At 52.8% G+C, this 15,966-nt stretch overlaps 1 protein-coding gene across 1 annotated transcript in view; it reads right to left on the bottom strand.

The window, feature by feature from the left end:
* The window catches only part of KIAA1755 (KIAA1755 ortholog), a 39,710-nt gene that overhangs the window by 7,830 nt on the left and 15,914 nt on the right, over nt 1-15,966 (bottom strand). Inside the window, 7 exon segments of the mRNA XM_081832271.1 lie at nt 1,969-2,117; nt 3,054-3,152; nt 4,898-5,014; nt 6,302-6,388; nt 7,236-7,329; nt 9,803-9,926; nt 15,349-15,537. Coding sequence (XP_081688397.1) covers nt 1,969-2,117; nt 3,054-3,152; nt 4,898-5,014; nt 6,302-6,388; nt 7,236-7,329; nt 9,803-9,926; nt 15,349-15,537 — 859 coding nt within the window.

Genomic DNA, 15,966 nt, shown 5'->3' with positions numbered 1-15,966 from the left:
CCCACAACCCCCCCCCCAATTCTGTCCGGCCTGGGCATTCCAGCTGCTGACTTGCTGTGTGACCTTGGGCAGGTCCCTATACTTCTCTGGACCTCAGACTGGCCCTCCAGGGGACTGGGAAGACCGGAGGACACACCAAATGACCCTCCCCTTCCCTGGAAGGGTATGAAGTGAGCTGGACAGATCTGGGTTCAAATCTCCACGCCCACCCTAAGCCAACTGAATCAGACTCAGACTGCAGCCTGGACATCAGTGCTTTCTAAAGCTTCTTAGTTCCAGGAGGCAGCAAGGACTGAGCACCAGCCCTCACACACTCAAAACTCTTAACGCAGTGCCCAGCACAGTGTTTGTTAGTACTTATCATTTCTACTGTAATGATGGTGAGTGGCTGTAACACAACCTTGTACCCCAAGCCTCCATTTTATAGATAGGAAAACTGAGGTCCAGAGAGAGGAACTGACTCTCACGCATGGCATTCCGAATTGAAACCTGGTGTACAGCTGTTTGCATATAATTTTTTAAAATTGTCAAAGCCAGTAAGACATAAGTGAAGGGATGCAGATGGGATTCAGGCATGGTAACACTGCGGCGGAGGGAGGAACACCCCTCAAATCCCACCCCACCGTCCTCTGCCCTACGGGGTCTTAACTTCGGAAGGAAAAGGGAAAAAATGCGAGGGAAGGAAAGCCTGCTTTCCTTGTTCTGGGCCTCCTCGTCTGACTGCAGCTTCCCACAGATCACTGCCCTTCCAGGAAGGGGTGAGGGCCCAGGGTCGGTGGTGCTCGGGATGGAAAATGCCAGCCTGCCTGGGGGGACAGAGGGAGGAAGGGGCCGGCAGGCGGCAGCTGCGGGGTCCTACCGGCAGAACGAACAGGCACAGCAGCTCATGTGGGCCCACAGCGCCCCCTGGTGGAGCTGCTGGGGGCAACAGTCTGGAGAGGCCCAAGGTGGACAGAGGAGCCGGGCGGCCAGCCAGCGAGGCGGGGTCAGGCTGGGAAAGACAGTGCCAGCCCCACCAGGCCCTGTGAGGGGCAGGGAGACGGCTCCACGCCCAGCACCAGGCCCCGCATCAGCGTGAATCTCTCTGTGCTGCAGCTCAGGGGGACGTGTTCAAGATTCTGGGCCAGGCTGCCTCGGTTCAAGTCTTGACCCCACCGCAGCTCAGCTGTGTGATCCTGGGAAAGTCACTCAACCTCCCTGGGCCTCAGGCCCCTCTGTTGTAAAATGAGGATAATGCTAGACTCCACCTTGTGGGAATTAAACAAATTAATATTTGCAAAGTCCTTAGAACTAGGCTGTGCTCGTACTAAGTGCTATTTAGGTGTTGGTTAAATAAACAAATTATTCTTGGAAGCTTGTGTAAACTTTGTTAATTGTGTTTGTTCTAATGGAGATAAAATATATCCAATCACTGATTTAATTACTGATTTGCACCCCCCACCCCTAAATTTAAGCAAACCGGTCCTTTCCAGGAATACATATTTGTTGTTTTGTGGCTCTGAGACCACTGACCCAGCATAAGGTTCCCTCCACCAGGCTGAGGAGCCCCCCAGGGAAGGCGGGGTGGTGCAGGGCTTGCTGCTTAGATGTTCTGGCCTTTAGAGCATTTCCCTGTGCTTCTGTCACCCATCGGCCAAATGAGGACGATGTGGCCCTCACAAGGTTCTTTTGAGGAATAAACGAGGTGCGCCCTTGAAGAGACTCAGCCCAGTGTCTTAGAAAGTCAAAGAAAGTGCTTGAGGGTGACCAGAAACGAGCAGGGGCTGTTCTCAGATACCTACCTTGGGCTGAAGATGGCCAGGGCTGAAGGAGGGGCAGCAGAGAAGGGACGGGGACCTTACCAAAGCCTCAGCCCAGGATAGGGGCCCTGCAAATGCCCCCATCCTAGACCTACCTTGTGGGTCCCCAGCTCCAAGCCCTCAGGGCCAGGGAACAAAGGTGAGGAAGGAAAAGCCTGGCCGTTCCTACCTGACGTCGGGGTTGAAGTCCAGCCTACCAGCTTCCTGCCGCAGCCTGGCCAGAGTGGCTCCCCCTTCCCGCTGGAGGCCCAGCAGGCCTGGGTCCCTCAGCACGGCCTCCATCAGCTCCTTGGACTTGCTCAGACACCTGGAGGCCTCCTGTCAGTGCAGGGAGGTGGCCTGAGGCTCAATCCCCACTCTGGGTCTACAGCCTTCCAGGGCTCCCCACACCCAGATCATGCCTGATTCCCCCAGTTTGGCATTCAAGGTCCTGCAGAAAGTCTCTCCTTTCTATCTCTCAAGCATCTCCTCAAGCCACGCCTCCTCTTGTCGCCATGGCAACCTCACTGGTCCAAGCGCCCTCATTTCTCCAGGACCCTCAGCCCAGCCTCTTCACGGCTCTCCCTGCTGCTCTCTGGCTCCCCCTGCAGTCGGTTCTCTGCATGGCAGCTGGAAGGGTCTCAACGTGCCAAGGTGTTCATCCCGCGGCTCAAAACTCTCCCAGGGCTTCCCTGCCAGCTTAGAGTCCAATCCCAGTCCAACTCCTTGATCCAGCCTCCGTGGGATTAGAAGATCCTCCAGTTATTCTCTTCTTCTCCTACCCCACTCCCACCACTCTGTTCTACATCGGCCTCCGTGCTCTTCTTGGACATACCAGAGCAATCCCACCTCAGCACCTTGGCACGTATTTGCCCTCCACCCAGAGCAGTCCCCCTCTTATTCCCATCGTCGGCTCCTTCCCATCGTCATCCTCAGGCATCAACTTAAATACTCATCTCTTTAGGGAGGCCCTCCCTCTTTCCCTATTGTTCTCGATCTGACTTTCATGGCATTTGGCACAATTTGTAGCTACATATCCATTTCTTTGTTTACTTTTTAAAGGATTGCCTCTACCACTGAACCCACTAAAACCTCCAAGGGTGGGGACGAGTCGGTTTGGCCCAGGCTGGGGTCTCCAGGGCGTGACACATAGTGAGTGGCCTATAGATATTAGTCTAATGAACGAAGACCCACCCTGGCTGTCCCCTTCACTGAGCCTTTGGTCCATGGAATCTGGGGTGCAGTAGACTTCCCCACCCCATGCATCTGGCTCACCTGCACCCCTCCAGGGGGGTCGCTCTTCTCAAACTGCCTGATGGAAGCCTTTAGAAAGGAGGAGGCCCGGCGGAGGTCAGCAAGGAAAGGGTCCAACTTCTGCATGATGGAAGACCAGAGTGGGGGTGTCAGCCTGGGCCAGCGAGGAGGGTGCCTGCCCACGCCAGGAGGACCCAGGGCGGGCATCAGGCAGTGGTTCTCAAACTTGAGCTGCATCAGAATCACCTAGAGGGCTGGTTAAAACCCAGACTGCTGAGCCCCACTCCTGAATTCCTGATTTAATTCTTTTGGGGTGGGGCCTGAGAATGTGCGTCTCTAACAAGTTCCCAGGTGTTGCTGATGCTGCTGGTCCAGGCACCACACTTTGAGAACCACTGATGCTGGGAATGAGAGAAGGAGAGAAAAGAAGACCCAAGATATCCCCTGGGGAAGGGGAAGGAGCAGATGTGGGAGGCCAGAGCTAGGGGACATCCTCTGCTGGGTCCCACTTCAGCCTAACTCCACCACTGACTAGCTGTGAGACCTTGGGCAAGTTGCCTAACCTCTCTGTGCCTCTGCTTCCTCCTCCATAAAATGGGATCACAGTAGTTCCTACCTTATAGGCTTGCAGGAGGATGAAATGGGTTCACGTGCACGAGGCACTTAGTGTATTAGCCACCATCATCATTAGTTTTATATTCTGGGTCTATAGGTTAGATTTCATTTCAAGGGATGGTTTTAAAGTGAAAATATAGTTCAAAGGCCACAGGATTCACCAGAGAGGAATTGGGGGCCTGTGGGATGAATAGGAAAGGAGATCGCTCAATATATATATACCCTTTAGTAGCCTTTTAATTTTTTAACACACTGCCTCTTCAAAAACAGGCACAGGTTCAATAGGAGAGCACCCAGTCGCCAAACAAATAAGCAAACCACCCACTGCATTAGACTGTTGGTGGAGACCAGTGGTTCTCACTGAGGGGTGATTCCGTCCCCCAGGGGACATTAAGCAAAGTCTGGAGATGTTTTCGGTTGTCATAATTGGTGAGGTGCTCCTGTCAGAGTGGGTAGTGGCCGGGGATGGTGCTAATCATGCTACAATGTACAAGAGAGCCCCCCCACCCCAAAAGAATGATCCAGTCCCAAAGGTGAACAGTGCTGAGGATGAGCAGCCCCAGTCTAGGGAAAGTCGAGGGCAGCATTTATGGGCACTGGTTTCTGTGCCATTTAATCTGGAATCTTCTGTGTGCTGTTGTGCAAGTACCCCCAGCCCCCGCCGTCCTGTGTCCTCATAGGTTAAACTGGGCATGAAATGCCCCCTCTGGGGTCGTGCTGAGGAGAGGCAGAGATCACGCGGGGAAGGAGCCCAGCAAGGGCCGTTTCCTGATCTCCACCCTCTCTCAGGAGGGAGCGCGTCTGCCTGCCCCGCCAGCCCCCGAGCTCCTGAGTCGTGCGGGCCCACAGAACAAATGTCGGTCCATTTCTTTTCAGTTAACCCAGACACAGCTCTTGGCATGCGCCAGCCACTCTTCTAAGCTCTTCGCCCACATTAGCTCAATTAATCCTCACAACCGTCCCCTCGGGAAGTACTATCATTACCCGCCCCCTCCATTTTGTATTCAAGGAAAAGGGCTCAGAGAAGATAGGTAACTTACCCAAGGTCACACAGCAGAGCGGGGAGTGGAACCCAGGCAGTCTGGGCCCAGAGCGTGAGCTCTTAATAACCGTACCCTGCACCCTCATTATAAATGCTTGTTGAATGTCTGCTTTTGAACATGACAGGGTCGCTGGATCCCTGAGGCAGGAGCGTGAAGGGAGGAAGAGAAGGAGTCAGGGTGGGGGGTAGAGGCTGTGACGGTGGGCACCTGAAAGAATTGCACCCACTCGCTGTGGCAGTAGGGGAGGGGGCCTTCCAGGGCCGGGGGGAGCTGGCCGGGGTCCACGTGGTGGCTGAGAGCCTTCAATGAGGTCACCACCTCTACCTGCAGAGGAAAGAAGCCAGTCAGGAGGACCAGGGGACTCGGGGTGGGGACACATGTTTGAGAAGGGTCTTGCCAGATCCCTGCCCCACCACCACTCCACCCACCGCACGGAAGGCTGGCCCTGGCTTTAAGAGTTGCTTTCTGGGCCGAGGATCTTCTCTGGAAAGTCTGACAAATCAACATTCAGAATGAGACCCTGGCTAAGGAATGGCAAATAACAGCACTCATAATGCCCCTGTTTTAGCCTTTGCCCAAGGCAGACATCACTAATCAATCCCAGCACTGGCTCCCTATAAGCCAGGCTCTTTCCCGGCACAACTCTCCAGGCAATCACACAAACTGAGTGAAGCCCACCCTTTTCCTGTAACTTCTTTGTAATCTTTGTACTGTCCTCTGAGGACCCCCCCAAGGTGCTGTCTCCTTCTTGGGGCTGATGAAAAAGGTCACCCAATCCTGACAGTATCCTCTAAGACATGGAGGAGGGATGAAGTGGCTGCTTCTCCTGGGTGGTGAAGTTGGAAGTTTATGCCAGGCCCAGCTCCAGATACCTAAGCTTGGGATCGGGGTGGATTCGATTTTTTTGGACCTATCTGTTCTCCTTGGTACTCAAAGTGTGGTCCATGGACCAGCAGCCTCAGCACCACCTAGGAGCTTTTTAGAGATGCCAAATCCCAGGCCCCATCCGGAACTGCTTCATTAGAACCCACACTTTGACAAGGTCCTCAAGGGATTCACTGGTACATAAAAGCATGAAATGCACATTTCTGGCTCACAATGTGCCCCTTTACCAACGAGGAGGAGGAGGAAGGAGTCCTTTAAAATCACTTCCTGAAGCAGGGCAGAGGGCAGGGTGCCCATGCTCCTGATTGTAATACATGGCGCGAATTAAAGAAAACGGCAGGGCTCTTTCCTGCAAAACCCCAAGTCATCTGGGTATCTGAGCCCGAGGTGCTGAGAGACCCAAGGGAGGGGAAGGCAGGAAGATCGAGGCCACAGTATGTCTCTAGCTTGCCACGTGGCCTTGGGCCTCAGTTTCCCCATCTGAAAAGAGGGAGGGAGGGGTCGAGGAGATGAAGCTTTTAAAATAGGTTTCAGGCCATTGCAACTCTCAGTCATGTGCCAGGAGCATCACCAGAGATAGAGAACTGTACTGTTTGGGAGCACCTGCCACAGAGGCAGGGCCGTGGAGTTGCAACACCCGGCCTTGAACTTGTTGACCTCCACTAGGTTATTTTTAGGGTAGCCCCTAGCTGCTGGATTCTCAGCTCAGCTCAGCCTCCCCCTCACCTGGATGTCAGGTAGTGTCTCCAGCTGGAGAGCGGCCTCCTTGTCCCCCAGGTAGAGCACAGCACGGATGGAGGCTGGGGCCAGAGCCTGTCAGAGAGAACCACTTCAGAGGTGCTCTGCCTAGACCTTCACCGAGCCCCCTGCTAAGATTCAGGCAAACTGGGGGGGGGGGGCACGGCTGGGGACACGTAGGTGGTATGTTTGGAGGGTGAATCGAGAGTCAATAGAGCAGCAGGTCCAAACTTCCTAGATGACCCGTCCCCACTGGGCCTCAGTTTCCCCATTATAAAGTGAGGAGGAGGAGGAGATCAGACCATAAGTAAGCATACGCCAACTTTCCACTTCCTGTGCTGCCTAACCCAGCTACTTAGGCACCTCTTCCTCTGACATTCTGGGCTCATGAGGTTCAGGGGATCCAAGTCTAAGCCGATCAGTGTGCCGCATTCCTCTGGCCACAGAATTGGTTGGGGGATGGACACCTGAGCTAAGGAGACAAAAGGAGACTCGTTGGGATCTCTGGGAAGAGAATCTCTCACTCTTTCCTACTGGACTTAAATGAAAGACCATGGGAAGTGAGAGCTGTTGGGAGCCAGACAGCCACCAAGGCAGGGAGCCTGGCTGAAAATAGCGCCCTCCCAGGAGAACCCGGCCAGAAATGGAGAGACAGGAACCAGGTCTTGGTGATAATATTTGAGCCCTTGAATCAAGCCGTACTTGAAGTTGGATTTAATTTCCAAATTGTCAAGTCAAATGAACCAATGAACTCCCTCTCTCTTCAGGTCTCTTTGGGCTGGGATTTCTGTACCTGTAATTAAGAGTGTGCCTGCCTGGGGTTCCTGGTCCCAGCTCTGAGCCCCCCGGGGCTCCAGGAACATCACAAGTCCCCTGGGAGCTCCAAGACTTGCTAGGCTGAGGCTGTCCACCTCCCACTCACCTGGGTGGCCTGCAGGGCACTGACCAGACCAGGGTGTGGGGGCTGTTTCCTGGCATCAATCACAACCGCCAGTCCCTTGGTTTTATCTTCAGGCCTGTGGGTTGTAAACAGAGTTGGCAGTCTTGCTGGATGGACCGGGCTTTCTAGGAGGAAGGACCTAGGGAAAGGGGAGGGAAACTGGCTGCCAGAAGCCTTGATTTATTGGTGAACTCTTCATCCTACAAGACCAACTGCCAATGCCCACCCCACTCCAGGAAGCCCTCCATGATCTCTCTCCAGGCAGAGTCCATTGCTTCCTCTTTGGTGTTCCCACGGTACCTCACACAGCCCTCTTTCACACCCTAAAAGCCACTGTCCCAGCTGCAGTGGGTGAGTCGTCCAGCATTCAACCCACCCCTTCCCTGTGGGCAGAACGCTCTCGTGTTTTCAGGAATCCCACGCCCTCCGTGTAACAGGCCCCCAGGGGCTGGTTTCTGATTGGCTGAGGCCAACAGCAGCAAGCTAATTCCTCTGGCCAATGATTGCTTTAAGTGGGGTCACATGACATATTTTCTGTCCAATGAGAAGTGAGGGGGCGTGTGCTGGGGGACTCTGGATAAGACAGGCTCTCCTGTACGAGGTTCTTCCTCAGAGCTGGAAAGCAGAGACCAAGAAAGATGAATTTCCTTATCAGTTAAGACATTTTGAACTGGAATTTGTTACTCGCAGCCGGAACACCCTCACTGGTTCGTGCTGTACTTTTCAGTGATTACCTTAGGATTTCCCAAACTGGCCCAATTGTCAGGACTTGCTAAAATAATCGGTTCCTCACCCCCCAGCCCTACCCCATCCCCTGAGCGGGTACAGGGTCGGGCAGGGAGTCTGTGAGGTTCCAAGTGCCCTTGGCCATCCTGATAATCAGGCAGGTTGGGAAAATAGCCGGCGCCCCCCTCCCCCCCCACCCCAGGCCTTCAAGCCTTAAGCCCAGCCAGTTCATAGAGAACACGGAGGCGGCCAGTGTGGAGGTGGAGTTGTGGTATTACAGGATCTGGGTACCTGGGCAAGTTGTTTCCTCTTGCATCTGTAAATGGGGATAATAACAGTGCTGGCCCCACGGGACTGGCTGTGGTGAGGACTGATGAATTCATTAGTGTAAGGCACTCAGTGACTGCAGGGTAAGAGGAATGTAAATGTCTGCTTTTGTAATGACCCTAGAAGGGGAAACTGAGGCACAGAGCCCCGACATGGCAGACAGTGAGAAGAGGCTCTTGGAGGTGATGCCATGTCTCAGACTTCATGACCCGCACCTCACCAGCCTCTGGCTGTTCATGCTGGGACAGTGGTTTGCTTCCACACCGGCCTGGCCGCCAGCCTGGAGGCCCCTGGAGGGCAGGCCCCGATGTGAGGAGCATCTGAGTCTCTAACATGGCCTAGTGTGAAGCTGGGGCCAGGACTCCACAGTTTACAGTGGTCATCAGAGTCCACTTGGTCGTCCCTTTTTTTTCAAGTGAGACTCAGAGGGGGAGGTTACTGCCCCGACATCACACAGCAAGTTGGTGGGATTCCAGGACTCAGTCTACCACACTGGCCACTTCTCAGCACAGAAAAGGGGGTCCCATCTCCCCCTCAAGCCAGAAAAGCCACACCACCTTGGAGAAGAGGAAGAAAAATCTCAATGGCCCCAAGTGGCAGTGATGGCTCCCATGGGGTAGAGCACATGGGGAAGGTTCCAAAGGGTTCCATCAGTCCCTCCACTCCCTACCCCTAGCCACACAACCTCTAGGATGGGCTGGGGTCTATAGGCACAGTCCTGAGCAGATACCATCTCTGAGACCCTCCTGGCTGGGGGCCAGGACTCTGAGGAAAGGTACCTTTCCCCAGCCAGCCCAACATGATGTCACACAGGTGGGAGAGTGGAGGTGTTAGAAATCATCCTGGATCACCCATTACTCACATACTAATTCTTTCTTTCACTCTCTTACTCATTCATTCATTCATTCACTCATTCGCCCTTCATTTGTTCAACAAATATTTATAATTCAAATGCCAGCTCAATTATCACCTCCTCTGGGATGCCTTCCCAGATTTCCCAATTGAAATCAGTCCCCCACCCTTCCCACTCCACAACAGTGGTCCTCATAATGTGTCCCTAGCCCAGCATCATCAGTGTCACCAGAACACTTGTGAGAAATGTAAATTCTTAGGCCCAAGATCTACCGAATGAGAAACTTGCAGTGGGGCCCAGCGATCTGCTTTAACAGCTCTCCAGGTGATTCTGATGTACGCTTGAGTTGCGAACCACTGATCTACATCATCCCCCTGTTTTCTTCACCACACTGATGCTCCTGAGAGTTGCTTGTGCGTGCTTTGCTCCTTACACACCATCCATCACCCCCCCCAATCTGGGAACCCCCTGATGGCAGGGACTAAGTCTGTCCTGCTTTCCCCCCAGCATCTGGCTTCGGACTGGCTCCGGGAACAGATGACTGGGTGGAAGGACGCAGTGTCTCTCCATTCAGCGCCTGGACCTGGGCTCCGGGCCAAGAAGTCAAAGGGGGACAGAGTGGCCAGCTGGCTCAGCCCCTTACCTGGGGACAGTGCACAGGTAGGACAGCAGCTTGGTGACCTCTGACGCTGTGCACCACAGTGCCTCCCAGGCCCCCTCGGTGGTTGACACCAGGAGCAGGGGCCTCCCTGCCCTGTCCCGACCCCCTGGAGGAGAGAGGACACATGTGAGCAGTGAGAACTTCGGTGGAGCCCTCTCTCCGGGAACCTCCTCTGTGGCCTCCAGGTCCCTCCACCTCCGATGCCCTTTCTCTCCTTCCCCGTGAACCCTGAACTGAGTCAGCCCTCAAGACCCAGCTCAAAAGTCACTTCCCCAGAAAGCCGTCCCTGAATCCGTCCTCCGTGGAGAGGCATCCTCACCTCCCTCCGGACTCCCCTCTGCACAGGACACTCTGGGAGGCACAGCTCAGGGACTAGACTCCCAGGCACGGAGATGGCTTCAATTGTCGGCTCGTCACCGACTCACTGTGTGTCCCTGGGCTAGTCAGCGTGCCTCTGAGCTTGCTTCCTCATCTGTTAAACGGGGAGAATAAAATGCGGAACTTCTTAGGTCATTTCGAGGACTAAATGAGAAGCTCTTGAGAAACACACTGAGCCACGGGCTCGGTGACAGCCATTGTTAACACGGATCATCACCTCTGTCCTCGGCTCTGTCCTTGGCTCTGCCCTCGGCCCAGGGCCGCCAACTCACGCTTTATTCTTGCCGACTTTTACTCGTGGGTTCTCCACAAACTGTTTCCTGTTCCAGGAATCAGGGTGGTGTGGCCCACTGTCCCCACAGAGGTTGAGAATCCGAGGCCCAGGGATTCAGCACAGCCCGGCTGCACTGTGTCGAGGGGAGAGGACAGCGCGGGGGAAAGAGGCTCAGGCCTCTGGAAACTGGGCCTGTCTCACACCCTGGGCTCGGAGCCCTGCCCTCCAGAGTCACCTCACGCAGAACCATCCTGCAGTGGTCACTGCCCACTCTAGGTGGGGCACGACCCTCTACAGTGTGTAAGTGCGGAAGACCCTTTATGGCTCAGGGAGTCTTGGAGACAAACTTAACGACTTTCGCAGGGGCTGTCTTACACAGGGGTGCAGACCTCTGGACCATTCTTTCTTTCACACAGCTTTGCAAATTTGACATAATTTAAAAATTTAAAAAGATGTCCATCTGTGTATGTGTGTATCTAACTCTATATCCTCTTGATATCATGGGTTTGATTTTTTTCCTTGATACTCATTTATAAATTTCAAAAGGAAAAGCATTTTGTTGGGGACAATATGGGAAAACTTGAATATGAACTGGGTGTTGAATAGTATTAGAAATTATATTTAGTTTTGTTAGATGGGCTAATGGTATTGCAGTTATTAGGGAAAATATCCTTAGAGCTGAGAGAGGCATCCTGAAGTATTTAAGGGCAAAATATGAAGATCTTTCATTTATGCCAGAATGTTAAGACTTATTAAATCTGAATAATGGGTATGTGAGTGTTCATTATACTACAGTCCCTGCTTTTTTGTATGTTAGAATGTTTTTATAAGAGAAAGTCAAAAAACATGAAATGATTAAACGTGAGAAAATGACATAACCTGCAAAGTCGGAGATGTCTGTCCATGTCCCCCTGAAATCCTCTCACAGCCACTGGGGCCATCAGGTTGGGCAATGCTGCATCATGTCCCCGGGCCCATTTTATTGATAAGGAAACTGAGGCCCGGCGAGGGGAAGCGGCTTCCCAGTCTTGCACAGCGCCAGGTCCCTAACCTGCCAGCCACGGAGGGGGCAGTGCTTGATCTGGCCCTTGACCATACAGAAAGACGAGCTCCCGTCCCTGTAGACCCATGACTGGAGCTCAGCAGAGGCTCTGGGGGCACTACTCCCCTACTCTAAATACTCCATGGCTCCCCATGGCCTCCAGGAAAAAGTGCAAGCTTCTCGACTTGGCACTCAGGTCTCCCCAGAGGCTGCACACTCTTCCGGGCTCATTTCATTCACTTTGTGCCATGAGCTGTATTATGTCCCCTCCACACCTCCCATCTCCCTTCCATTTGTTGAAGTCCTAACCCCCGGGAACTCAGATTGTAACTGTATTTAGAGATAGGGTCTTCAAAGAGGTGATTTGATTAAAATGAGGTCACTCAGGTGGACCCTAATCTAATACGATGTGTGTCCCTGTGAGAAAAGGAAATGTGGACACAGACACACAGAGAGAAGACCACGTGAAGATCAGATGACCATCTACAACTAATATACTATGTCACCCTTTGTCACCTATGTCCCAGCCAGAATGGGTCATCTGTCATTGCCTAAACTAGCCTGATCCTTCCTCACCTTCCCACCTTTGTTCACGCTGCTTCTTCTGCCAGGGATTCCCTCCCCTCCTGTCTTTGTCTGGTGAAACCCTCCTCATCTTTCCAAGCCCAGTTTGGATGCCACCTCCTCCAAGAAGACCTCTTCCCTGCCCTCCTTAGAAGCCCTTCTCCCACCCCAGCCCCCTACAGCAAATGTAGGCCTTTGTTCGATCCTGCAAGACTGAGGGTACAGAGGCTCAAACTCATTGTATCCCAGCTCTCAGCGCAGAATTGGAACAGGTAATCAATGTCTTGACTGATGAATGCATGGATTATTACAGTCGTGCCTCTCAAACTTCCATGCTCCTGAGGATCCTGCTAGAATGCACATTCTGCTGCTAATCAGGCCTGAGAGTCTGCATCTCTCCCTAGCTCCAAGGTGATACCAATAGAGTTGGTCCCCAGACCACACTCTGAGTAGCAGAGGGTCCCGGTACTCAGAACATTCCACGGTGGAACATGGCCATGGGTTCGTGTGTCTGGTTCCCCACCCAGCACCGCCTGGAACAGGGCTTGCACACAACCAGAGCTACCTGGCTGAATCCACTGGAGCGATGGGCAGCTGTCCACCTGATGTGCCTTCAGCTGGGAGGCCCTTCTGCCCCAGACGCCCCCCTCGTCTGACAGCTGGAACCAGGAATACATTAGTGCCTCAGAGCCCTGGCTCAGAGCTGCACTGCGCGCACTGGGTTCTGAGTCTCCGGTGGAAACAGGGACAGCGAGTCAGGAGGTCGTGAGTACCGAAAGCCACCAGAAACCTGTCGCACCTTTCTGCAGCATTATTCACTCCCAGTAAGGGGGGGGGGGGGGAAGGTAAGCGATGTAACTGGCAAGGCATTGAGAGCATTCTTTTTTATATTGAAACAAATATGAATGTATTCTTAGGGAGAATACAAAATGGATAGAAATTTTAAAGACAAAAAGCATTTCAAAGATATGTGCAGAGCAACCGAGAGCTCAGGGTGAGGTCTCAGCCCCTGGGGCCCTGTTCTTTTTCTTCTGAGTTTGGGATTCCTCCATGCAAAGCCTGCGAAGCCCTCTCTGAAGGCTTGGTGCCTGCAGTAAGCAGAGTTATGGCTCCAAAGATGCCCACGTCCTAATTGAGAGCCTTTGCAGATGCCGGCTTATCTGGCAAAGGGACTTTGCCCATGTGATTAAAGCAGGACCTCTAGTTGGAAGATTAGCCTGGATTATGCAGGTGGCCTAATCTAATCTAATCTAATCTAATCATGTGATCCTTAAAAGCCGAACACCTTTCCTAGCTTCAGGCAGTCAGAAAAAGGTGTGAAGACAGATGGGCAAGATGCCAACGTGTCTTAGGCTGGTGGGAATGGTCCAAGAGAGAGGAGAATCTTGCTGGAGGGATGTTTCTGAAGAGGTGAGCAGGAGCGGAGCTGGGAAGAAGTGAGGACATGATGAAGGGTGGGGAGGGATGAAGAGAAGGTGGTTGGACCAATAGGTTCAGGGCCTGGGGGACCGAAAGATTATTAAAATTGGGCTGGTGGGTGAGCAGGGAAGAGGGGCAGGGTAATGTAATCCTGGGGGTGGCCGTGGTGGGAGAAGCTGTGGGAGATGAGGACAAGATCACTGAAGATGAGGCGGTCAAGGGAGGAAATGGAAGGAACCTCTACAAGGAGAATATTCATTCATTCAAAAAATGCTTTTTGAGCACCTACTATGCACCAGACACACTGCTCCAGGCACCCGGGACCCACCAGCGTATGTTGCGAGTCCAAAAATCACAACAAGAGTATTGTGGAAAGAGTGACAGTGAGCCAAGTCCTATCTGCTTCCTTTCCTCTTACACAAGGCTCAGAGAGGGCAAGTGACTCCCCTGAGGTCACAGAGGAAGCCAATAAAACTGAAATTAGAATGATCTCCTGCCTCCCAGAACAGGGCCCTTTGATGGACAAAATCTGAACTCTTGGAACATGACAGCCCTGAAAGGATTGTGAAGCCCTTTGTGTACAATTAATCTGGGCAAAAACAGCATGAGTTTGAACAAAGATGACCCAGAAGAGGACGGACAGTGGCCCCCTTGGAGTTTCAAAAAGACAGAGCACTGTCCAGGGCCCTGCAGAGATGCCAAAGTCTGTGAAGTAAAATAGAATTTCAAGACAGTAGGTCGCAGAAAGCCCTGTGGTCTCTCTTGCCTCTAGACATTTGCACATCCTGTTCCCTCTGTCTGGAACACTGTTCCCCACCCCCCTTCACCTGGATAACACCTTAGTCATGCTCTAGGACTGAGCTTTCTATTGCTTCCTCCTTCCTCCGTGACCTGTCCTCCAGCCCAAGCCTGGGCCAGGGTGCTCGCCTGTCCTCCACGGCTGCAATTTGCTTACACTGGATTGTAATAACCTGTTGAATTTTCTCTTCCACGAGAATATAGACTTTCTGAGAGCAGAGCACACATCAGACTTGTTCCCCCCTGAATCCTCAGTGCTAAGCCCAAGGGCTGGCTGTACGAAGCCGGTATTAAAGAAATATTTATTGCAAAGAGGAATAAATACTCAACAGAAGAGGTAACACCCTCTCTAACGGATGCTGGTAACACCCCACTCAGATCGCTTTGGGCTAGAATACCCATCCCCCGGAGGCTGTTGACTGTTGGCTGTATTGGCTCCCAGATGTCCCTTTCTCTGGAGAATTGCCCTCAAATGAACCGGATCACGGGCTCACCCTGCATCCCCGTCCCAGGATTCCCATCCTTAGGTTGATGACCAACAGACCCAAGCATACAAAAGACCAGCCCCCTACACCTTAAAATGGAACGAGCTCTGTGGTGTAATTCATGCTCCAGACCCTCATGGGGTCAGGCCATGTCCTTGCTCAACTCCTCCCCCGCCCTGTCCTGCTTCCCTCGCTCCCCTTCTCCTGAGAGCAACCTTCAACAAATCACTTCCCCAAGGATCCCTGTCTTGGCCGCTGCTTCTAGGGGACTCACCTAAAACACCCACCTTGGATGCCTCACTGAAAGTAGGATGGATGGATGGATGGATGGATGGATGGATGGATGGATGGATGGCTATCTAGAAATTGCTTTCATATTATCCAACTTCTTCACTGGAAAGATGAAGAGCCTGAGTCCCAGTGAGGCTTGGTCCAGAATACAAGCCTCCAGGACCTTCCCTGTCTCCACACCCACCAGCATCAGGATGCTAAGAGACCCTCCCCCCACCCCCGCCCCCACCCCAATACCCTCCCCTCCACCTCCAGCTGCCCTGTGATCCCCGAGGACCTGGCAGGCATGCTATCCTTGACTGGAAGATCTCCACATTCAGAGCCCCAATCCTGGGCTCAGGCCCTGGGGACTCCTCATCCAGAGTGGGGCCTCTTTCTGGAGGGCCTTCTGGGAAGCCAGGCTTTTCCCTGGTCAGTGGGCCTGAGTCAGCGGCTGGGCCAGATGTTTTGGTCTGAGTTGTTCCAGCTGGGGAAGAGCAACAAAGAAAAGGGTATTAAGGAGAATATGGGTTTCCCCAGAGGAAATGCATTCTCTGGCACCTTCTGACTGATAAGAACAGTTTACAGCTATTGATCTCCTACCATGTGGCAGGTGTTATGCTAAGCTCCTTACTTTTTTTTTTTTTTTAAGTTTATTTGTTTGGTAATCTCTACACCCAACGTGGGGCTCAAACTCACAACCCTGAGATCAAGAGTCACACGCTCTTCCAACTGAGCCAGCCAGGTGCCCCTAAGCTCCTTACTTCTGGTGTGTCTTTTTTTTTTATTTATTTAAAGATTTTTTTATTTATTTATTCATGAGAGAGAGAGAGAGGCAGAGGGAGAAGCAGGCTCCCAAGGAGCAGGGAGCCCGATGCAGGACTCGATCCCAGGACCCTGAGATCATGACCTGAGC

This window comes from Leptonychotes weddellii, chromosome 10, assembly GCF_054177405.1.
Source record: "Leptonychotes weddellii isolate Sample4059 chromosome 10, ASM5417740v2, whole genome shotgun sequence".
NCBI classification, from domain to species: domain Eukaryota; kingdom Metazoa; phylum Chordata; class Mammalia; order Carnivora; family Phocidae; genus Leptonychotes; species Leptonychotes weddellii.
The sequence above is the reverse complement of the archived record's forward strand: the minus strand, read 5'-3'. Positions and strand labels throughout refer to the sequence as shown.